At 50.0% G+C, this 24796-nt stretch overlaps 1 protein-coding gene across 1 annotated transcript in view; it reads right to left on the bottom strand.

Annotated features, from left to right (window-relative positions):
• The window catches only part of IGSF3 (immunoglobulin superfamily member 3), a 115703-nt gene that overhangs the window by 26700 nt on the left and 64207 nt on the right, over positions 1 to 24796 (bottom strand). The window contains exons 4-6 of the mRNA XM_039713157.1: positions 5895 to 6305; positions 4749 to 5138; positions 2728 to 3129 (exon numbers count right to left, since the gene is read on the bottom strand). Of these exons, the coding sequence (XP_039569091.1) occupies positions 2728 to 3129; positions 4749 to 5138; positions 5895 to 6305 (1203 nt within the window). The remainder of the gene's footprint in view (positions 1 to 2727; positions 3130 to 4748; positions 5139 to 5894; positions 6306 to 24796) is intronic.

Here is a 24796-nt window from a genome sequence, read left to right as displayed (position 1 = left end):
TAGCCAGTCAGGCTTACATATTCAGGCAGAGTATTTCCATTGCTCATTTGAACCAAGCTTCAGGGAGAAACATTTTCTTCTCTTCCAATCACTTCAGCGTGGCCAGCAGACTCAGCAGGGACCTTGTTTTCTCCTGCCAATGTCCCCAGAAAGTGCTCCCCTCCTCAGAGGCTCCATGGGGTGCCTCACATGGGCTGACAAGTCTCCCTCTCCCTGCAGTGCTGACCACCCAAGCTCCCAGTGGAGCTGCCACTGCTTGAGGAGACCCCAGACGGTGCACAGTCAAAAAAGGAACATCTTCTGGATCAGCATGGAGCTTCAGCCTGCCACTGGCTCGAAAAGATGAGCCAGGAGCTCCCTGCTGCTGCAGGCAGACCAGGCACAGCATGGAGCCCACCAAATCTGCTCACTTCCAGCAAGTGCCTCTGCAACCCCACGGCGTCACCGTGCCAGAGCTCTGCAATGTGTAATTACTGAGAAAACAGGTCAATCTTCAGGATTAAAGCCTCTCACAGCATGTCCAGTGATTACCCAGGAGACCCAGGCTGCCTCCCCTGCAGAGCTCTTGTCTCTCAGCCCCACGTAAGCCCTCACCTTCAGACCCCGCAGCAGCCCTCCTGCCCCAGTAAGTGTGTTAGCAGACCCAGCTCAGAGAAACCCTGAGCCAGAGAACGCCCAGGAAAGCCAACTTAATTTCACCAACACCAGCTGATTTCATCAAGTTTAGTCTCCAGTTGGCCTGGGCAAGCAAGCTTTATGAAGTCATGCAGAAGCCAGGTGTGTTTCTCAGGTCTTCAACTCCGTCAACATGGTCATGGCACTTACGTTAACAAACAAAAGCCCTTCCTCTTTTAGGACTTGGTCCAAAAAGCATAAAAGTGGATTGGTTTTCTGTAAAACCTCCCTACAAAAATACACCACTCCCTCACCCCCCCCTTCTGTGGCCAGACTGGGATAAGTCTGTGCCACGCACTCAAGAGCCTCGGAAGTTCAGGAACATCTGGTCTCTTCTGCCAGCACATCTCTGTCCTCTGGCTCTTGCTTCTGAACCACCCAGTGGTTAGATTTGTGGGTTTGAACATCATCAGCTGAAGAGTTTCTTACCCCGGCAGGCTGGCAAACAATGAGACCTTAACTTGAAATGTGTCACTAAATTTACTGCATTTTTTTTAGAACAGCAGTTTCTGAGGCAATAAACCTCACTTGCTTTTTCTTAGTACCCTGAATTTGGGCTTCTCAGGACATTTCAAAAACATCAAGCTGAACAAAAAAAAACCCCAACAGATTTAGCAGCAAAACAACACTCACTAGTTTCTCTACTATATTTTTATAAGGTACTTCAGCTTTGCTAGTTAAAGAGACCTAGGAATTTCTTCGGACCAGACAGAACATGCTCAACAGCTGGTGACTCAGGTGGGACAACCTTTCCATCACATCTTCTGGAACTGCTGTGCACTTCTGAGCATCTTAAATTTTAACAAGAGCAAAAGTGACATATTTTAAAATCTCAGTGGTTAATCTCAAGACTTTTACAAGTGGCAGAGTAAAGGGAAGGGCTGACACTTGGGACTTGTAGCAGGCCAAATGCTGCTGACCTCATGAGGAAGACACCATTGAAACTAGATGAGAATCTTGCTTTAGTACTTTACAAAAGAACATCCCTACCTGCTTTTGGCAGCTATACAGAAAAGATTTCTAACTCCAGCCAAAACAGCCTCTGAAAGGAGGTCAAAAGTAAAGGAGAGGAAAGGAGGAAAAAAGCAAGATTTTCATCAGAATACAATAGGACTTTGAAGTCTGGTCTCACACACATCTTGTCAAGGCTTAATACTTCAGAGTACCAGTAAGATCCACACAATCCCCACCCTCCTGCCAGAATTTCCATCTTAACCTTTCAATACAGCTCCCTGATTGTCTTAATCTTGGCATTCTGAAAATCAGTGGTCTCACATAAGCAGTCATCCCATCTTCAGCCTTCTGCAGATCCCTTTTGGAACCAGCCCAGGAGGACCAAAGTAACTCACAATCCACGCACAATGTCAAACTCCCTACCTGCCCTCTCCTAAACTGATGTGTTTCACTGTGTTGGAACAGAGGAGCCTCTTGGCAGAGCAGAGTACCAGCAGCAATGATCCCAGGTACTGGTTTACTTTGGTCATGGACAACATTGTGGTTCTGGGCCAGCAGCTCAGTGCCTCCCTGCAGAGGCAGCGAGGACCATTCCTGACTCACGCTTTCTGTCAGAGATGCCCACCATTTCTGCTTTTTGGGCCAACAGATGCCCAGCATTCTGCACTCCTCATCTGGTGTGGGCAGAAGTAAGGTTTACCCAGGGCAGGCAAGGAGTTTTGATGTCCATGGGCTGCCAATGGAGCACCACCACTGCACTGACCAAAACACAGCTCCAGTACTGGTAGGACACATCATAGGACTGGCAGCCTCTCTGCTCTGAAGGACACTGGAAGCCCTATCCCTCTCCTCAGCCATTCCATGCTCTGCTTCTGCTACAGCCACCCCTCAGACTTTGCCCCAACACACAAGGGCGCATGCATGTTTTGCACCACCCTACGAGGAGCTGTGGGCAGGCTGCTGGGTGCCTCCATTTTGCCGGCAAGCAAAGACAGGAGCACTGAGAACATCCTCAGTGATCTGCAGGTGACCTCCTGGGGGACGGCCAGGCACGTGGGGGACCGCGGCCCCAGGGCCCCCCAGGCCTCAAGTACTCACCCAGAGCAGTGATGGACACCGGGGTGCTCGTGTGCCGCTCCCCAACCATCTGCCACTCCCCATCCAGCGTCCGCGTCCACTCGGCCACCCGGCACTCATAGTGGCCCTCATCCGCCTTGACGCTGTTGAAGATCTCCAGGGTGAAGGAGCCGGGCCGCACCTGCTCCACCTGGATGCCCCCGTAGCTGCTGCGCTCCGCGTAGGTGGGGCCGGGGTGCAGGGTGCCCTCCCGGTCCAGACGCACGATCTCGCTGCGCCGGTTCAGCTTGTCCACCAGCTGCCAGGCCACCGAGAGGCGGCTCTGGGGCCCCAAGCCCGAGCGCACGTTGCAGCCAAAGCGCAGGCTCTCTCCCTCCAAGACATTGGTGGCGTTGTTGATTATCTCCAAGGAGATGCTGGTCTCTAAGGAGAGAAACGCATACACACAGGGGAGATGATACACACTCGCCACTGCTGGGGCTGCAAGAAGGACGCTGCTGGCCAGAGACGCTTTCCACCAGGTGCAGGAAACTGCCCACGCATTTGGGTCCAGGCACGTCTTAACCTCATGCGTGACCACATCCAAAAACAGCTGGTGGGCAGCGAGCTGCTCCTGGTGACTTGCACACTCAAGGCAGGTGTAGGCCAAAGCTCGGAGAAATCTATGCCTACAGCTCAGGAGACATGGCCACGTCTTCTGGTCACCGGTCCGGGATGGGATCTTGGCAAAACTTGAGGGAATTTCTGTTGCTACAGTATGCACTGTGTGCAACTGGCTCTGCCAAAAAAAAAGCAGCTTCCAGCACCCTGTGGCTTTTCCAATTCTTGTCATCCTGATCACCATCTTGCCACATCCATTCCTACCAACACCTTTTGGGAGAAGCTCTCCCAGACTCCCACTGATAGTGACATTATAGGTAGCTATCACTGTTTGGTAATGTTCAAAAAAAAAATAAATCTGGCATCTTGAGCTTCCCAGAGGTGTAAGGCTTTGTGGCTGTTTTTTCAGAGATACTGAGTCCTGGTTACTCCTGCTGCCTTCCATCACAGTTATGGACACTTAGCACCCTTAAAAAAATCATCACATTTGCTCCTACAGCTGGTGATTTATCAAAGGCAAGAATCAAATCTGTCTGAAAGGTGGCTGGGTCTAGAAACAATACATTTTAGAAATTTGTCCAGTGCAAGATTTCTAGCTAGAGTGATTTTTAAAACCAAACAAATGAGACCAAATATTGGTAGGACAGAAAAGAAATAGAGTTTCTTTTGGAGAAATGAGGAGGGAAAAAAAAAGCTAGAGGAAAGGGCTGCATTTCCCTACAAATCTTGGAGGTAGGAGGCCAATAAAGCACAAAATCCTCTTGCAGCTACCCTCTGCTTGGTCCAAGTCCACTGCCATGGTAGCTTGGGCAACCCATGCAAGGTTCACCATGCCACGGCCACCAGAATTCAGAGAGCAAAACAAGGAATGAGTCAGTGGAGTCTCTCCTCTCAACCCGTTATTTCCATATTTACCACATTTATCTCACAAATATAAAAGACATTCAAGGCAAGCCTCCAGCTGTTTTCACCAGAGCTGGCTGACACACAGTGATCAGGATGGAGCTCCATGCCGAAGAGCACAGCGGCTCAAGGAGCACACCTGGTTTCTTCCAGCATAGCTGTCTTGCAAGACAGCTGAATCACCATCACATAACAGCCTGCAGGAACCTAGCAGGTCCTAGGATAAACCAAGGCCAAGCTGATCTTCCCACTGTGCCTGCTGGGCACTTTACAGAGCACCCAGGTCCCTGCAGAGCAAGGCCAGGAGCGAGACGTGAGGAGCAAGTCACAGGCTGTCACATGTACCTTCAGCTCAAGAACGGAAGTGCCAGCTTGGTGTCATTACAAGGTGGGGGCATGACTCCCCACCTATCAACCTGACACACACCCCTCCTTTTCATCCCCTCCCCAACAACAGAAATACATCTTGCCAGTAGGGATTCCAAGCCCAAACAGCATGTGAACCCTTTTCCTGACGGGATGGACACGCCCCTACTTACTGAGTGGCATGACAGTGATGGGGATGTTCTTGGGCCGCTTGCTCTCCTTGTCAATGAAGTCTCCCGTCACGGTCTTCTCCCGCTCGGTCACCCGGCAGTTGTACTTGCCGCTGTCCTCCAGGCGCAGGCGGTAGATCTTCAGCACGAAAACGTTGTCGCTTTCTTTGGCCACCTTGAGCTGGCCCAGGGCCTCGCGCTGGGCAAACTCGTTGTTGAGCACCGGCACAGCGTTGGGTCCCAGGCTGGCGATGAGGGAGCTGTTGAAGGCCCAGGAGATGGAGAAGTAGCGGTCGGGGACGTTCTGCGCCTCCAGGATGCAGCGGAACTCCACCGGCTCGCCCACGATGTACATCCGCTTCTCCGTCTCCAGCCGGACGCTGAACTCCTTGTCTGGGGAGAGAGACTCGTGTCAGGATGGCAAAGCCCACCAGGGCAGCCAGCATACCTCATGTCAGGTGTTCACAACATGCTACTCCCTGCATAGCCAATAGCCCTCAGACAAGCACACCCAGAGGTAAAAAGGTAAGGGACTTGATTTTGCTGTGGGAGACCAGATGGGCTGTGCTCCCACTGAGCCTCCTTCTTGCCCATCAAGCAAAGGTTTCCTCAGTCCTACGCCCACCCTGCTCAGCCAGAGTCCAAGAGGCAGAACCTTTGGGGATATCCCAGAGGAACAAAGAGCTCAGCTGCATCTTTAGATCCTTAGCAGGAATCTGTGCAGGGGGCTAGGAGAAGAATTTTGACTTGTAAACAGACCTTGTGTGATACAAAAGCACCTGACGAAATTTTTAGTTTTATTCCCTGCTGTATCACTCTTGCCTCCTAACTTACTAAAATCCTCACTGTCTGTGCCAGCACCAAGTGCTTGAGAAGTATGTTTTAGTTTCTGTGCCAGCCCCAGATCCCTGACCACATCAGGAGACAGGGCCTGTCACCAAACCCCCTTGCTGCCCTTTGCTGACACTTCCCTTGGCTGCAGGCAGTGCCTGAGCCCTCCTTTGCCCTGTTTCACCCTGCCAGCAGCCCCCCAGGTGGGGCACATGGCAAAGCAGGGAGCTGAACCCCAGCCACCTAACACGGCACAGCCCCATTTTCCATCTCCTCCCACTGCCCAGCCCAGGGAGAAGGGGCAGAGGAGACACTGACCAGTGGCTTGCACGTTGACGATGGCACCCTGGGAGCGCTTGCGGGTCATGGCATACCAAGAATCGTCCGGGTCCTGGATCCACTCCGCTGCCTCACAGTAAAACTCGCCCTGGTCTGAGGGGTGGAGGTTGTAGATGGTGAGTTTGGAGGTGGTCTCCCCAACCTTGTCCAAGCGCACGTCCCCCGTGGCCTGGCGCTGGGCGTAGGCGCTGCCGGCCCGCAGGACGAAGTCGCGGCTGAGGGAGATGATCTCGACGGGCGCCTCGCTGCCACGCTGCCGGTACCACGCGATGGAGACGTGGCTGTGCTGGGCTGTGCTCTTGGACACCTCGCACTTCAGCTCCAGGGAGTCGTGCTCCACCTTGTTCAGCGTCTGCGGGATCGCTGTCACCCGCAGCGAGTCCGGGATCACTGCAGCAGAGCAGGACACAAACAGCCCAGAGTTAGCAAGGCCAAAATGCTGAGGGTAAAGGCCAAACACCTTAAGAGAGCTGGGGGGAAGTTTCTTTTCACAGTTGCAATTAAACATTAAGAATTAGCAAGGCTGTGTTAACTCACATTTAGCCCCTAGTAAGAAGAGAATCGTCCCCAAAGCCCTTGGCTGGGAAAGACCATGACCTGCAGCACAAACTCCAGGCGTGGTGCTTAAATTCTTGCTCAGTGGACCCCAGCAACTGAACAAGGTTTTCCACTACGCTGCAGAGCAGCACAGTTTATTGCATCCATTTCCCAACAGGGCATTTTGTCACCAGGAGCCTCTCCTCCATCATGTGTCCCCCAGCATGTTCTGTGACACCCCTCTTGCCCACATCCTTCAGCCACTCCTCACCCCTGGCATGGTCTTCACTCCTCCTCAGTCACTGGTGGGGCCAAGCCAAACATATTCAGTTCCTTTAACCTTCCTTTATAAAAAAGTCAGGAGATCCAATTGCCTTCTGCATAGTTTATATTGTTTCCTCTTTTAATGACCCCCTCAGGCCAAAGGAAGGGATTTCTGCATTCAGAGGGAACTGGCTCCTCTAAGGGAAGCAATACAATTGCATCCTGACCAGTGCTGACTCCCAGGACACAGTCACCTCAAGGCACTTGGTAGTAAAACTGCTGGCTACTTTTCCACTTGATTAACCAGAGGCAAAGAAGTATAGCTGCTAAAATCAGGATGAAAACCAAAAACTGCAGCCCTTCAACCTTGCTGGGATTTAAAGAGAGGTTTTACCACCAGAAGATGAAACTTTAATAAAGAAGCCTTTCTAGACTTTGCTGGCTCAAGGAACATCATGTGGAAAGAAGAATGTAAACCTTCTCCCCAGCTCTGCAGGCAAGGCAGTGTTAGTGAGCCTGTTAATGCCCACGGTTTTGCCACATACCAGTGGAATATAATTAACATATCTCAGTTTGGTTTCATTGACAGCTCTGGATGGTTTGACAAAATTAGCTGAGCTGCCAGAAGCTGCATCTGTTTCATTCAGGCACTGCTACAGAGAGCAATGAGCTGCAGTGAAGACAACCACTGGGATTATTTATGGCAGAAAAGTCAAAATCAGAAGAGGGCAAAGAAAAAAGGGAACAAGTTGGGAGTAAATGAGAGGGAAATCTTCCCACATCCAGTCCAGATGGGAGCATTTTCTTTTACTACACGTTCACCACCCAAGTTACTGCCTGACAGGAAAAATACTTTGTAAGGCCGGCTGCACTGCAGGTCATTGTCTCTGTCCCTGCCACTACCACGTCTTCTACTCCCTCCCTTTCCCTCATCCCTCTCACTGGAATCCCCATGCCCTGCTCGTTTGCAATAGTTTCTGGCCAAGATCCTTCTTACTTCACCTTTTCTCTTATCCTGACTCCCAAACAGTGGTGACAGCAATAACTAACCTTGCCAGTTCACGATGCCTGCACAACAAGCTTTAAACTTCTCATTTCAAACCTTACTGAGTAATTGTCACAGATGCACAGCTCCTTTCTCTTTGCCCTCCAGCCATGGGCTCTTACAACTTCTCCTATGTTATTTAAATAAATTAAGCCTCATCATCATCTTGCTGGAGTGACTTTCCTGAGGAGATGCTTTGAATGCAGAGTCTGTGCAACAGCTTATGGGATGAAAGCAGGCACATGTGAAGGAAATGTGCCTCCTCTCTCCCCTGGTCTGAGAGCCCTGTGTACCCCACCAGTTCCCTGTGTGCCCCCCAGCCTTGCTCAGCAGCACAGCTGCTCTCTGGGTAAGCACAGGGAGCTGCTGACACCAGGAGCCTGTCTGGCTTTGCAGGACAAGCCAGGTCATGCTCTAAGAGGGGACAGACACTTGGCCTGCCAGACATGGAGCTGCCCACTTCCCGGGAGTAATACAATGGGAAGCCTGTCTGAAGGCTGGGTCTCAGGCAAGCACTTGCCACACCATTTCCTGAGCAGGCTGGAGGCTAGCACAGACATCATTTTGCCAGCTGGAACCATGACTTCGTATTTCCAGGTCATAACCCAGCTGGAGGGTTAGCATCCTTTATCCCACATAGGCAAGTTTTTGCAAAGTGCACTCCTGGAGAAAAATCAGGAGGTGTCAGCGTGTGGTTAACACTGTAATTTAACTGTGGTAACACCTGACACATTGTGCTGCATTCCTCCTGCTACTTTACTTAAAAAAGCCAAACAAAATCCTCCTGGTTAGAAGAACTGGTCCAATCTTTTGGGCTGCACACAGCCTTCAGGCTGTTGTCTTACATCAGCATGGCAGGGACATATATTCAGTCAGTGCCACCTTCCTAACCAGGAGGACTTGACACTTGTTTGATAAATGAAAACCCAGTTTTCCAAGGATCAGATGATCAGAGAGGAACAAGCCAGAGCCCTCAGGGGGCTGGGACAGTGGGGAGGCTCTGTGCTTCACACCATCACTCTCATTCTTGGCCAGTGATACACAAACAGCTGTTTTATTTACACTGTAAGATGTGCCTTGGTGCTGTGTTCAGCCAGAGGGAAGCTGGTAGGAGAAGAGAAAATGCAATTCCCAAGGCACAGACCCCACTGGCTTGCACCAACAAGGGGTAACTGAGAGGGGACCTCATCCAAGTGTCTGAAGGGCAGGTGTCAAGGTGGTGCTGAGCAGTAGGAGGAGAGAAACATGAGGAAACACTCATTTTCTGTGAGGATGACAAGAGCACTGAAGCAGACTGCCCAGGCTGTGGAGGGTCCTTCTCTGGAGATACTCAAAAGCCTTCTGAACTCAATCCTGAGTAATGTGCTTTGGGGACCCTGCTCAAGCAAGGAGATTGAAGAGACAATCTTCACTGGTCCCTACCAATCTCACCCATTCTGTGACTCCATGTGACAAGAGAGCTACAGGCATGGCTTAACCCATCAGGCTGGAGCAGACTAGGGCTGAAAGTCACACAGAAAAAAGGGAGCACCACAAGGTGCTCACTAGGGCAGGACAGAGCATGCAGGATGTGCATTCTCGGAAGAGAAGTTCCTCCCAAGCCTGTCACCCCGCTCAGGTGTCACAGACATCAGCTTGCATATCAGGACACGAGTGAGTCTTAGCACAGAGCTCACCTGGGAGCCCTGGCTCTGCTGCCAGCCACCCACACTCATCCTGCAGCCACCTGCCACAGCAAGCACCAGGGCTTCTGGGGACATTCTGCAAGCTGAGCTCCACTTGAAAGCAAGGACAAGCTTAGATGAGAGTCACCTCCCTGTATGAAAGGGAGCAGAGCCACACCTGAATCAGAGCCAAGTGGGATGCTGCACGACACATCCTTTTGCTCCTTTCTCACCCAGCTCCTGCCTGTTTCTCCTCTCTTCTCAATGTGCCATCCGGGCAGCCTTCTCTCCACTGCCCCCAACATCCAGCCTTGCTTCCTCCATGTCCCCAAACACAAGTCCATCCCTCTGCAGGTGTCAGTAGAACTCCCTTCTCTCCAGCATCAAGGTTAGGTTTGGCAGCAAGCAGCTGGACAAGGAGAGGAGTGGCTGAAAAGCACTGGCAGCAAATCTACTGAGCTATCATCCCTGAGCCAGTCACAGCTGACAGTTCCGAGCTTGTACATACAACACTTAAGAGCAAGGACTACAGCATTTCCTATGAGTCCCCAGGCCACAGGTTACTGCAGAGGGTGCTGGATGGGCTGCTGAGCACAGGGTGCTCACAACCACCACCACGTTCTGAAAGCTCCTGAAATATTAAATATAAATATTTCCACTAGAGGGTGTCAGGGACTCAGCCAGGGAGAGTCCCAGGAGGAGGAGCTCAGAGCTGCTCCCCACTGGCCAGGGCAGCCCTCCTCAGGAAACCTGCACACCCAGCTCCAGCCAAACCCACCTCAAACACACACACACACCAGTAACACACCATCAGTGAGAACTCAGTGAGCTAATTCTGGCTAATTTCAGGACAAGGAACTGGCTTGCAGTCTGCCAGAAAACAGGTAGGGAGCAGAGACTGGAGTTCCCAGGTGTGCACTTGGTGCACACCTTTTCTCCAACACACTGTTCTCCAAGCCTACAGGCTTGCAGCAGCTGCCAGTGCCATGCTGAACTCTGCCCACACACACAAGGATGATCCAGGTGTCTCTCTTTTCCCCAGGCTGGCTCTGGTTCATCCTTGGGTCTCCAAAACCCCAAACATCTCCAAGGGGTAGGTTATGAAAGCTTTTATGAGCCAACACAAAGCAGAGATCAATGTCTTCTCTACTCCCAGGCAAGGCAGCAAACCTGCCTGACAGTCCCATTCCTTGCTAAGAGATGCAGGAGGAGCATCAGGCTGGGAGCCAGAGGCTGGTGAAACAATGCTGTGAAAATCACTTAGCACCACAGCAGCCTTACACTTCAGGCTCTTCAGGAGTAAAACAACTTAGATAGGCTACCCAATACAGCTGGAGCACCTCAGGGCCACTGCAGAACAAGCAAAACCCAGCAATCTCATCTTCCCTTGGATTTCCTTATAGCTTTTACCCACTGATACACTTTAGAGACACTCTGGAGCTACCCAGTGCCCCCAGCTGCCTGCTTCATGCCACCTGGACAGCTAAGCTTACCAAGTATCAGGTGTGAACTGCTTAGGAAGAACACACACATACATTCCCTACCCATAAGAAGCTGTTTCTGGCTAAGACATAAACCCTGGATTTTGCAGGGAATTAGTGCAAAACATATGTTTCTATCTGCCCCACAACATCTTGTTGCCCCATAGGGATCACAGCTCAGCACCAACAAACCTTCCAAAGCCCTCCAGCTGTGTCTGCAAGACAGAAACAAGATGCCCAAAGCAATGCCAGAGCTACCCTGCTGAAGCCAGAGGAGAGCACTGGGAGGCACCTGAATGGCAGTGAGGGTGGGAATATGAGGAACAGGAGCACAGCACTTTGTTACCAGACTCTGCCAAATCTGCTAATCCTTCTGTGGCCACCCCAAGGAAGGAGGGAGGGTCTGCCACCAGAGACACAGGAGCAGCTAGAAGGAATCTCTTGTCTCCCAGTCACTGGAAGCTCTCAGGGATGCACGTTCCTTCCATCCCTCCTCCACAGCACTATTGATTCCTATTCCAAACAGGATCCAGGTACGTGTGCAGGCGTGCAGTGGGAGGGAGGGGGTGGTGGTAAGACAGGAGCAGTATCTAGATTAGCAGTGTGATCCTCTGGAGCCCTCCTGCCTGGCAATTAGCTGTACATGCTGATCCATACCTGCTGCAGCACCAGGCACTCCTCCCTGTCAGTCAGGAGCACGTGTAGAGACTTCAGCAGGGAGCAAACACACACCCTGTCACACTGCAAAACGGATGAATGTCACCTTTGCAAGGGGGAAAAAAATCTGAGCTGATCACACCACTGGTAGCATCTCTTTAGCTTGTTTTATTTTTAAGCACCAGCTAGAAACTCTCAGATGGCTGCAGGCAGAGGAAAGCTGTGTTTCTGCTGTTGCTGCTTTTGAGTTCCCTCCACTGCCCAAGGTCCTACCTGAGACCAGAATTTGAGAAGTAAAACCTACCACCCCAAGAGGTATTTTCACTGTGACTGAGGGTGCAGGGTCTCTGTGCAGAACTTTCCCTCTTCTCTTCCTTGCCTACCAACATACAGCCACAGGCTCTGCCTACCACAGGGAAAAACAAATATTAATAGTCTGGTTGTTTGGGGATTACTTTCCTTCAGCAAAGCCCCTTCTGCACTGAAAAATAAGGATAGTTAAAGGCAGATAAATACTAGCAATTAACTAAACTAAAAAAGAAGTGACACACTTCTTTGAAATAGCTAATTCCTTTCAAGGTCTAGCAAGATTCTTTAGGCCACACTACTGCTGTGGCTAAAGAAAAGTAGACAAAATATACTTTTCATCTTAATGGAAGTATCTAAATCTTATTTTAAATGAGAAGTTTAACAGCAAAGTCACTTTCAGCTGCAACTCAATCCAGAAACAGAGGGTGAAGCACTGAACTCGGTCTCATTCATATCACTTGCAGCATTCTATGGTAAGAGCAGGAAAAAAACAGAATAAAATAACACATCCCCAGGTTGCATGCTTGCAGCTGTTTTAAAAGGGCAGTTTGCTACTGACTGAGCTGCTGGCAGAAGTCAGGAGGGGAGCGGAAGAGTTAAGTGAGACAGCATGGCAGTTGTTTCACAGCAGCAGTAATAAATCCTCCTATTACAATGGTATCCTTGTTGGTACATTAACGACTGCCCAGAATGATTATGCCAATAGAAATGCATCTCCCAATGCAACTGGGTGGGTCCAAGCAGCAAGTGAGAAAGGGCACAGGAAAAAAACTAAAGAGAAGTAACTAAAGTAAGAGAAAGGGGAGAAAAGAATCTGAGAAAAGATGCAAAAAAGTGGAAATTAGGTCAGCTTTCTGACTCAGGGCCTGAACTTCTCCATGCCTGTCAAGGGCTCCACTTGCCACATGTCCAGCCCACCCGTCTGAGGCTGTGGCTGTGCTCCCTCCCAGGCAGTGGCAGAGGGTCCCACTGCACAACCTGCTCCATGTCTCCACAATGCCCCCTGCAAGAGGTGCTTCCCGCACATCTGAGCTCTGTGAGACCCCTCAGACATCATGGACAGAAGCCAGCACGCCCACCCCAGGCACACAGGACAGCAATGCTCTCCTGCAGCTTCCCCAGCCCCACACAAACCCACGGGGGCTGGCAGCAGGTACCCCAGGACCTTCTCAGAGATGCACACATGCCCTTGGTGCACAGGGAGGGTAAGGGGAGCAGATGTGCTCAGCCCCAGTTCTGGCTTGTCCTTGAGGTACCTGGGAGAGCTGAAGCTTTCTGAACTTCTCACAAGTGCTTCAGGTGCAGGAAAAAGGACATCTGCCCATCCCTTTTGCCTTGGGCTTTACTCTGGGGCCCCAGAGATCCGAACAGCACAGTGCTGTTCAGATCATTCCTTTAAGTGGATGCTCCTCCAAAAATGCTAGCCCCCTTCCCCTGACTGCTTTGGGTGCAGTGTGGCAGGTGCTGGGAGCACACTCACAGCCCTTGCCCTCAGCCAAAGCTGCTTTTGGGAACACCAGAAGCCAGGCTCCTGCTAACAAGCTCCTTCTCCTCTATCCACCCTGTCCCAAAGCATCCCAAGGTGCATCTGGTTATTAGGACAGCTAATTTAGGTGGAAAAGTTCAAGCGACCTCATTAAAATGAAAAAAAAATGAAAAGAGGAGAAACCAGAAAGGGGTGGTAAAAGGACAAGGCGGCACCCAGCAGTGGGAGTCATCATTTGTTCATTAAGCAAAAATTATCTGGAGCATCAGCGGAGCGAACCCTGATGACAGCAGCCCAAAGGGCAAAGACATTGAGGACAGAGAGGCAGCCAAGGAGTGCCATGAGCTGGGTGTGTGACACAGAGCACAGGATTCATCCCTGCTTCCATCTCCCAGCCAGCTCAGGGAGGAGAACCTTTATTCCCTCACACATGCACACTTTTTTTTGCAATCCTGCTCTGAGAGGTAGATGCGCTCTGCAGGGACTGTGCAAATCAGCCTGCAAGTAAAAAATAGCCTTGAGGAGGTGGCAGAGATGACACCCAAAAGGACATGGATGTTTGCTTCTCTGCAACAAGGGAACTTGTGCTTGCTAAAAAGCTGTATGTCCCTTTCTCATTACCCAGCACTTGGCAGGAGGTGGTTCCTGGACAGGCTCTGTGGTCACAGAAGCCCCAGATGTGATCCAGGCACACTACGGCACTGCCCTGCTCTCACAGCTCTCCCAAAGGTAATGCTCACCCCCTGGCTCTGCTCTGGGTGACAGTGGCCTTGGGACTTGTGCCTGACCCAGCTGCTGTGCTCAGTGACACCTGGCCAGCCCAGCCCAGCCCCACAAGCACCCCACAGACCCCTCCAAAACAAATCCTGGGGAGACACCCAGGGAGGGCAGCAGTGGGCTGCAGACCCCCATGTGCCACAGCCCCTCACCTGTGGAGGAAATAACCTCCAGCAGCAAGCCAAGGTGAGACAGACCAGAAATCCCTCCCCTGCCTCCCTCCCTGCTCCACAATCTCACCTCTGTGAGGGTTTAGCTCTCCCGCTGATCCCGAGCAGCTACTGCAGCTTAAGGCAAGCCTGAGCCCCTGCAAACACGAGGGCAGAGCGCGCCAGCACGCAACTCTTCCACCGAGGGTTAAGCTGATGTGTTTTACTTAACAGCACTTGGGAGCTAAGAGCAGGGATGTGGGAATTTGCTGTGGCTTAAACCAGCACAGGGCAACCTGCTAAGCCTGGAGTCTGCAGGACAGGCAGGGAAAGCAGAAAAGGAGCAAACACGGAGCAGCCCAGGCTTTTCTGAAGCTGTGCAGGTAACGCTGTCTTAATGTTTTACACCTCTGAAGCTGAAGTTAAGAAATGACAGAAATAGGAAGCTTAGAAAATCCTCTTTTCTCCAATGTTTTGAAAAGCCTGATTTCATTCCACCTAGTGCACTTAGGCAGGCAGGCAATATGAGCAGCTGAACAAGGAGAGTCGTGTAGTATCATTTCAAAACACATCCCAGGCCACATTCCCCCCAGGACTATAATAATGTTTGTGGTGCTTTATAGTCAGGTAAGTCACCCTTCTCAAAAATCAATTTTCAAGGAGGATTCATTCTCCTCTACCTCGGCTATACAAGCAACACCAGGAGATAAGAGTGCAAGAGCTGCTTTCAGAGATTAGTGCCCCCACTTCAAGAGCTCGGCAGAGATCACACAGGAGGTCAAGGTGTGCACGTGAGAGCTGTTTTTCCTTCACTAATTCAATAATGAAGGTTTTGAGACCAGCAAGCACCTTTCTCCCATCTGCCTTTGGGCACCTAACCCCTCCCTAGAGGTGCAAAGCCCACGATCACTTCCAGTATCCCCTTCTGTCCTACTCCTTAGGCTCAGCAGTGCTTTATTTCTGCTTCCAGGGCAAGACAACACACACCAAGGCACACTTGGAAGATGGTTTTTGCAAGTAGGATCTGAGTCTATCCCTTCCAAAACCCACTTTTCTGCTGAACACACAAGAATGGAGCATTTCAACCCTTACAAGCAAAGTACCAAAGAAAGCATAGAATTAGGCTTTACTCTCTTTTATTACAGCTAAAATTCCTGTTCAGCCCAGGTCTGGGTCTCAAGTTCCCATGGAAAGACAAAGAGAGAACACTGGCATCCTGATGCACAGACAGGGAAGCACAGAATCACAACCCTTCACATGCAGATTACTGAGAGACATAGGATAGTTAATAGGTAGATGAGAAGAGGTTTTGAAATCTAAGGCAAAAACCAAACCCATACAAACTAAGACAGTGGAAATCCTTTCTTCATCTATCAGTCCTGTTTAAAGCATGGAAATTATTTTTAACATATTACACAAACATACATCTTCACCAGACAATAACCATCTAGTGAGCCACAAAGCCAGCAGGAGCTGGAAGGATTTCTGGAAGCTGGAAGGAAGGGTGGTGGCTCTTTTGCATATTTCCAAGCTACTTTCTTCCAACAAGGTTTTGGCAGGTCAGAACTGTTACTCTGAAGCTGGCACCCTCATAATGAATGAAAGGCACAGTCTGGCTCTTGCAGGATGGAGTCCAAGTTCCCCAGCCACAAAGACCACCTGCTCTTCTCCTTTACTAGAAACTGAAGAAAGCAGAATTAAGATGAATAAAGCAAATTCAGCCAAACAGTTGACAGCCTTCTGCCATCTGGTCAAGGTAGCATAGATAAAACAATGTAATATCCACTTCTCCAAATCTGTTTTCTTGAGGAGTTTATTTTCTACTGTATTTCTGCAGTTTGGCCTCTGACTCACATGGCTACGGTCATCTCTCCTCTCCAAGCTTTGTCTGGTTCAGCTAGTGGTAATTTGAGGGACAGAGAATAAATAAAAGGGAGGTGAAATGGCTCTGCTTGAAACCTTTGGGCTTTCCAGACTGCAAAAAGTGTAATTGTGTAGCAATGAGCTAGTCTGGAAAAGCTAATGTGGCATGTACAACCGGCTGACTTCCTGCCTGAGCATGTCTGGCATCTCTGTATTAGTACCTTTTAATAAATGAGTTTATTTCTATATGCATTGATCTCAGCAGCACAGACAGGCCACTGATGCTTACAGTCAGAAGGAAAAGCTCAGTCTTCCAAAACACAGGTAGGTCTCCTACACCACAGTACTCCAAGCTTTCCAGGACACCCCAAATCCTTTGCAGGAGACTGTGGGCATTTAAAAATAACTGTTCAGGAAACGAATCTCTCATTAAAATAAGGAGAAGATGCTTTTGGCTCACCTATCACTAACCCAAAGGCACACAGTGCATCAAAGCAGTGCATTAAGAAACCCACTCAAAACAGTAAAGAAAGAAAGTCACAAAATAAACTAGTAAATAGGAAGTTTCCGTGATGTCTCCAGTGCAGGATCAATAGCACTGGCTCCACCAGAATTCAGCATTTTATTTATAGGGCCTCCAGCCCTTCTCCTGGTAAAGCCTCTGAATGAGGGCCAAGCACAGCTGACACACTCCTGTCCCCAGACAGCTCGAGTTTTCCCACTCTGTGCTGGTCTCACCATTGCATCCGAGTGCAAAAGGCCCTTGAAGTTTCCAGCTTCCCAGCTGCTGCTCCCTGGCCTGCAGGTAAAAGGCAAAATGGCCAGCATGAAGCACTTCACTTAGGCTGCTCCCCAGGAATGCCCTGGGCAGAGGCAGGCTCTGAGTTTAACTGGCTGAGACACCCAGGGAGAAAAGCCTGGGAACAGCAGCAGACACTGCTGGCTGCTGTCAGCTCAGCAGATGGAGGAAAGCACTCCATAATGGAAACACCACCAGCTCACATCAGCCTGAAATTACTCTGGAGCAGAAGGACGGTGAGGGAAGCTCTAAGCAGTTACAGAAAGAGGGATCTCTAAATGTGCTGGGCTGCTATGAAGGAAAAACAAGGGAGCAAGACAGAAGGCAATCCTTTTGACAAGACTCTTCAGGAGAGGCTTCTCAGCACTGCAGGAGTTTTGGAGAGTACCTTTTTCCATCTTCACCTTTTGTACCAGCCACTGGCTGGTAAATGTTCTCAGGTGAACCTCTTCCTACAGATATTTAGGCTTCCAGAGGAGACAGCACCACCTGGCAGTGCAGTGTTTGCACCTGTCTCCCACCTAACTTCAGCAAGTGGCCACTACTCTGAGAATGGTTAAAGTTCTCAAAATGACAGGGAAGACAGCAGCTCAAGAATAAGTTCCACAGGTTTCATTAAATAGCTGGAGAAGCAGAAGAGATACCCACCACGTACTAATATTTCTCTGTGGAAAACAATTAAATGTTTGGTCACCTTTAGACTCCAAAGAAGTCACCTGGAAAATAACCATGGGGGTATGGCAATCAGGGAAAAGCAGTGACTGCACTTTTTTAGATACTTAGCAGTTCAACCAGGAGGCAAAACCCACAGGAAACCAATCTTCAGTAGTTCTTCTGCCCACATTTATTCTTCTTTCTTTTATAAAAATCTACAAAGTTAGCACTGGTATCAAAATTCTATCCTGTCTAAAACAAGGGACCCACTCAACAATAAAAACCAATGAAGGTAGACTCAAGAGCCTTGTTTTGTGGCATAGCTAGGACACATCCTCCCTTCTTGCTTACCACTGTTTTGTTCCCTGTAACAAAGCAGAACAGTTTTGAAGGCTATCATACTTCAGATCACAGCTAAATTCCTATAAACACAGCCTTCAAAAAGGAAGGGAAGAGCTTTAGACTGTTCCTTTTCTTCTGTTACATTAAAATGGTATGAAGGTTTTTTTTTTTTTCCTTTTTCCACATAATTATTCTGGTGGGGATTTTTTGTATTCTAAAACCTTTGCTTGAGCACATTAGGTATTCAAGTCTCCTGTGCCCTGGCAAACTCAAGGGTGACTGAAGAACTAGTGGAACCATGACAGCACAGATGGGGGAGAGGGGAAATCAATACATAAGGGAAGGGAGCTCCAGTTGGACTCTTATAGCTCCCATTAACAGGCACACCTAGGAAAGAAATTCTTTGGGAAACACTCTCTTACCTGTGGCCTGTTAGCAGAGATGGCCACACCTGAGGCTCTAAACAGCTTTTAGCCTGGCTCTTTGAAATGCCACCTCTCTACAGCCAAACAAACTATACAGCAACATTCTACACTGCTGCCCCAAAATAAGCAAGGAAAGAATTTAAAAAAAAACAAAAACAAACATCCTTGTTTAAGAAAAATGCTCATTCTTCTAGCCATCACTGAAAAAAAAAACCCAAACAAAAACCACAATATAAAAGAGACAGAAAGCTATTTTCCCATGAAATTCATTGCAAGTTTATTTGAGTACTCGATCATCCTCAGACATTCTGGATCTATTAAGGTCTGGTTTATGCCAGAGAATTCCACGCTAAGTGATTTCAGTTAAACTAATACAGCCTCTAAGCCTTGCTGTTAAAACAGATATTTGTAGCAGACTTTAATCCATGCAGTTCACCTTGATAATTTCAGGAATTTAAGGGTATCCACAAAGGGGTGGGGGTAATAAGACTGTGGAAAAGATACACAGGCAAAGTGTAAAACTCACTACCTCACATGTTCAAAGTGAAAAGCCAATTCCTTTCATGCCACCAATGCAAATTCAGCCCCCAAGAGTACCCAGAAACAATATGAGGAAAATGTGAAGATTAAATTCCTAGGAGGCTGGCAAATGCTCCTCCCTTACCCACAGAGCTGCTGAGGTGCACACCACCACACTGAGAACATCGAGAGCACAGCCTTCCACTGGCTTGGGTAAGCCTGGCTTGGGAACTCTTTCCTATGGCCCACGAGATGTTTGCCTGTGGAAACACAGGCTGAGAGTGGGTAAGAGGCAGCCTCATCCCCGAGAAATGTGTCATGTTCACCCTGAACACAGCAGTAGAGACAGAGTGGGTGGATGTGCAGCCTAACAGGGGCTACCAGCACTCCTTGCTGAGTTTCACCTCCACCAGTCTCCTCCTACCTTTTTTTATTTTCTGCATTTATTTTAAGCAATTAGGTCCCTGTGATTCAACATTTTTCCTATAAGGAAAAGAGTCATCTATCTGTTTTCCACCGCTAGAGCTTGTGGTGACTGCTGTGGTTTTGCCCTAGGTGCAGACCAATACACTGCTGAGAGAAGATTTTGAGACGGGACTTTCCACTGAACTATGAAGCACTGGCTCCCTCCTGGAAATGTTATTTCCACAGAAGGACTGAAGCATGCACAGCTGGTGGATGGCAGCAGGAATGTCCCTGCCGGGAGTCAGGCACACCTTAAAAAATTGCTCCAGTGGGAAAGGAGGAAAAGCAAGGTCAACGAACTCAGTCCTTCCCCATCTTGCAGTGCACAGCTACTCATGGAGATGGGCAGCACTGGAGACCCCAGTCTGGTTTGGAGCACCCACATTCCTCCACCTGCCTGTCCATGGGTCAGACCTGACCTCCCAGAAATGCAAACACATCACACCTCCCCAGAGCAGAGCCTGACATCTTTGTCCATCAGAGCCATGTCCTATCAAGACAAGAAATCTCCCATAGTGCCAAGGACCCACACAAAACCAGGTGACCACCTTACAAATCCTCTCAGTAGCCCAACAGGAGGTTGGCTCCTCCTTAGCAAGCAGGGTGCCCTGGTCCTTCTTTCCCAAAATCACCAACCACTTCCACTGACACAGCAAAACAGACCAGACAGCCCCTGCAGCACAACACCTCTGGGTGGAAAATGGCAGGATTTTCCCAAGGTGTGATCAAATGGCTGTGGAACCCCAGGCAAGCACTGAATCACTGTCTCTCCAGCCTCCCTGCACCTGGAACAAAAGCCAGCAGTGCCCTGGGAGAGGCTTTGCTTACTGTCCTTGCAGCAGCTCCTGACACATCCCACAAAGGAAAGACTGGATTGTAACCTACAGCCCAGAGATACACAAAAGGAGGACACCATCAGCTTTACACACTCAGGAAACTTCACCTCACTGGGAAAATAATTGCAAGGTTTGGGCTATGTTTGTTTTTCCAAAGCCCCCAGTGGCTGTCACATTATTAGAGCAGATTACAGAGCATCTCTGCTGACATGCTCAATCGCTCACACCTGTGAAAACCTCTCATTTTCCTTTTAAATATTTCCCTCCTTCCTGTCTTCCACTTTTTATTATTTTCATTGTTTCTTCGCAACCTCATTTATCTTCAGAGTCAGCCATTTAGATTTTAATAAAAGGCTTCACTGTCTATCCCCTTTTTTCTTCAAAGGCCCCGATTTATTTTGCTGCCTCTTCTTGGTTCCCCCCAGCCTAATTGTTATTATTTTTAACCTGCAGTAGTTTCCTTTGCTTTCTTCTCCATTCTAATCACTCCCTGCTCCTGTTTTCCCCTCTCTGTACTAAGTCCCTTTCATCCCTCACCTCCCTCTCTGCCCCTGGCCAAGCATCCAATACACGCAGAGCAAGCGTAACCAAACATAAATATGAAAGGGATCATCCAATTTCAGCAAAATGCTTGCCCCTACCTATTCAAATATTTAACTTGCAATGACTAAGCCCAAGAAGATCATAAATTTTTTTTACAGACCTCTGCAGGTCTTTAATAAACCTCAGCCTGCACCTCGATGACAGCCAGAGCTGCAGTTGCTGAGCTGTTTCCTATGCATTACAGCAGATTTGCTCCAAGGTAAGCAAGAGGGACGCCTGGGCTCAAATTAGAAGCAAGGAGATTTCATTCCCCAGTTGCTGGTTTATTGAAATTCAATGCCTCCCTCTCACCTGATGCTTTGTTATGCTAACCCCAACCAGCCAGCAAAGATTTCCAGTCCATGGGGGAAGGCAAGCAGCCACACTCCCAAGAATCCCAGGGAACTGTGTCCTGCAGGTGACACTCCCATCAAACCTGGGAGTTGGTGCATCCTGCAGCGAGACCTGTGGCATTGACAGGGACACTTGCAGGGTCCCACTGCCCAACAGAGGGGCCACTCCTCCTAAAGGAAGGGGGACATGGTGGTGTCACTGAAGGCACTCCATGCCAGGGGACACCAGGTGACGGCCACATCTTGCAGCAGATTATGGCAAGGGCTGTGGGGAGCGCCTCGGGCCTTAGAGGGGCAGGACCTCATGGGGTTCTGAACCCCTTGCACAGAGCACCCAGCAGGGTCCTGCTATTGCATGAAACCTTGCTATCCTTTTAGACACTACACAACCATTTCATCCAAGCCATCTCCTGCTGGGAATGTACAGCTCCCAGTGCATTTCCACCTTCTAGAAGTGCACGGGCTTGCAGACCTGACAGAGCAGCTGAGCTGGAAGAGTTCAGGGCTGAGTTCAGGGCTGGGACATCAGCTACCCCAGCCCATCTCTCCAGAGCCCTGTGCTGCACAGTGGTGCATGAGAAGAAAAGATGAAACCTCCAGGCAACTCAGTGCCCTGGGATAAGCACATTTGGGAACTGCTGGCCCCTTTCGCTCACTGTTCCACCTGGGGAAAAACATAGAGGCACAAGGAGGGCAGGGCAAAGATACAGACAAGGAAACCATGCCTGGAGTGTAAAAGAGCCCTCACAGGAGTCATACTGCACTTTGCAACATTTAATTAAAAGTAAACCCTCCCGAAGGGAAGAAAATAGCGTCTTTCTTTCCCAAAATGGGAGAAAACATGCAAAAGCTGAACCATACATGCCCCTGGGTGAGGCAGTAAGACAGCCTATATTATAAATGCCCACCAAGGAGTTTTGACATAGCATTGGCAAAAATACTGCATTTACAGAGTGGAATAGAGCTGCAGAAGAACAAAGTAATCCAACTCTTCATGCCTTCTCTCAATTTCTGGAAGAGACAGAAGGCTGCTTCAAATGGTAATGTAGACTTGTGGCCAATCTGGGCGCACAAACCTGGCTGAAAGAGAATGCATCTATTTTTGTTTTACCTATACTGTGAATTAGTGCCTATGTTTCACACTGGCTGCTCACACCCACCCTCAGCCATGCAGATGCCCTCAGCAATGTGGCAAGCCTTGGGTGAAGTTTTGCTGGAGCAATGCTACTGCACCCTTCCAGATGCTGCTGCCCCACAGCAGCGCTGGAAGGGGCTCCTGCCTGCCCAGCACACACCCAGGTACCACCAGCAAGGACCTCAGGCTCTGCTGGGAAGAGGTGCCTGTGTTTGGCATCCCACAGGAAAAGCAGGTCTCACCAGTACAACCAGCCCCACAGCACCAGCTGTGAGCTCCACAGAGGGAAAGTTTTTTAAACCACCCCGAATTCCCCAGCATCCCTCTGGCTGCTTTCCCACAAAGCAGCCCTCAAACCAGTCACTCACTAGGAGGAGACAAATAAATAAAATAAAACACACCCGTGTGTGGGCTCATGCAATTTTAATCAAACTAATGTCTGCAAAAAGGGGGGCAGAGGGGCGGGGGCAGGGAGGGATTACGGTGCCACGCGTTCAGAGCGCTCCCGTTCATTCCCCATCTGCGATCCCTAAGGAGCAGCACGAGAGAGGCACAAAGCGAGCGGGGAGCCACTCCTCTGTGCTGGGACAGCTCTTTACACAGCGACAGAAGCACCTGGAGGGGGAAAGCCAACGGGAAAGGGAACCAAGCATCCTAAAAAACCACCGGTAACTCATGGCAGGAGTTAGGAAGACCAGAGCCGCTTCCCCATGGGGTGGCACATGGGCTGGGAGAGAGAGCACCCTGAGCTCCACTGGGAATGGTCTTGCCCAAAGGAGCAAGGACACTGGAAGAGGGACACATGGCAGGGTGACAGCCTGGAGCAGGCATCAAGGCAAGCAGGTGGCAGAGGAACACTGAAAAGGTCATTGTGGGCATCTCTGGGGTGGAAGGAGAAGGCAGAAAGATGGAGCAATGGTTTGAAAAGGACTGTGCCACTACCTGCAGAAGTGTCAGGCAAAAAGCTGGAGCTGCAGGAGGGTGAGAGAAGCTAGTGGCTTGTGGGCATACAGCGATTTTTGCCAGCTGTGTCAATGTCTGATGTGCCTCAGAGGTGAAGGAGTGGATCTCATGGCAAGAGCAGAAGGGGAGCTCCATCTCTCACCTGACCATACAGCTCTGCAAGCCTCCATCCCTGCCTCTCAGCAGACCTGCTGCTAAGCCAGCAACACCAATGCTCACCAGCCTCACAAAGGAACACAGAATGCTTAGTAACCATTTGGGAAGGGGTCCATTCACCTCAGTACCTCCCTCGGGGATACCCAAGAGTCACCAGCTTCACGGAGAGGCAGAGGCGACTGAGCTGCTCAGGGGGGGCTCAGGTATTAACCCAGCCCCTGGGACCTGGACACAGCTCCCAGATGGGGATTAAAGCCAGCTAAATGAGAATTTCAAACACACACCCTGCAGCAACAAATAATCAGGTGCCAAGAAGGAGATTAACCCTGTGGGGCTGAAGGAAACAAAGGCGTAAGAGCCGGTCTGTTTAAGAAGCTGCTGCTTCTCCCAGACGGCCACAAATCCAACCAGGAGGAATCCGAGGGCAGTGCCTGCGTGAGAAATACTGATTGCTAGGAAATATAAGCCTCTGATTTCATGCAGATCCACAACAAGTGGCACGAAGATCCCTGCAATAGCTGCTAGGCAGAGGCGGTGAGTCAGGTAGTCTCCCACCCAGGTTGTACCACAGGATGCAGCGCGCTTCAGACCTTATTTTAGCTGATGGTGAGCAGAGCACAGAGCCTCCTGCAGCAGTCCCTGCTCCGCCAGCTCCCAGACCTACAGCAGGCAGCACACAGCAACCTCAGGCACCGAGTGCCATGGCCTGACAGACGGGCAGCAGCTCCTCATCTGGGGTCAAAGGGACACACAGGCCATTGATGGAGCACTGGGGCTATGGGGATGTCCTTTACAGGTCACAAAGCCTGATTATTTTGGGGACACACACACACCAGCCAAGCTGGAGGGGCTGCTGTACCTGCAGAGCCAAAAGAGCAGTGCCCTGGTCAGCATTTACTTGTTCAGGGGACCATCCATTCCAAGCCAAGATGGCAGAGAAGGAGGAACAGCTCCTCATTTGCAAGCAGATGCAGGCAGTGCTCCTTTTGGGAGCAGGCTCTTCCCGCACTCTGCTGGCAGGATAACAGCTGTGAGAGACGTGCTCCTTGCTCAGGGGCTAGCTGTGTGTCATGACAGGCTTCCAGAGACATCCCTAATGCTCGTGCCGCTGCAACAGGAACATGGTTCCCAGTCAAGCAGCCTCCAGCAATACCACCTTGGGCTGTGATCTTGTCAGGTTTCATAAGCTTAATCAGGCTCTGCTCTGGCTGGCGTACAGGGGTTTCACAGACAGCCTGGCTGGCTGTCCTGCTGCTCCACACAGCATCCCTGAACGCTCAACAGCAGTGCTAAGTCCTGGCAGTCAACGAGAGGACTCACATTTCAGTCTTGTCAACTTCGACCAGAAGATACTAAGGGACAGGATGGGTGGCCCTGTGGGCATCAGCTCAGTGGACCAGTAATAGGGCTGGGACTGTGG

This window comes from Passer montanus, unplaced genomic scaffold (genome assembly GCF_014805655.1).
Source record: "Passer montanus isolate IOZ18808 unplaced genomic scaffold, ASM1480565v1 scaffold28, whole genome shotgun sequence".
Taxonomy (NCBI): domain Eukaryota; kingdom Metazoa; phylum Chordata; class Aves; order Passeriformes; family Passeridae; genus Passer; species Passer montanus.
Note: the sequence above shows the minus strand (reverse complement) of the source record. Positions and strands in the feature narration are given on the sequence as shown.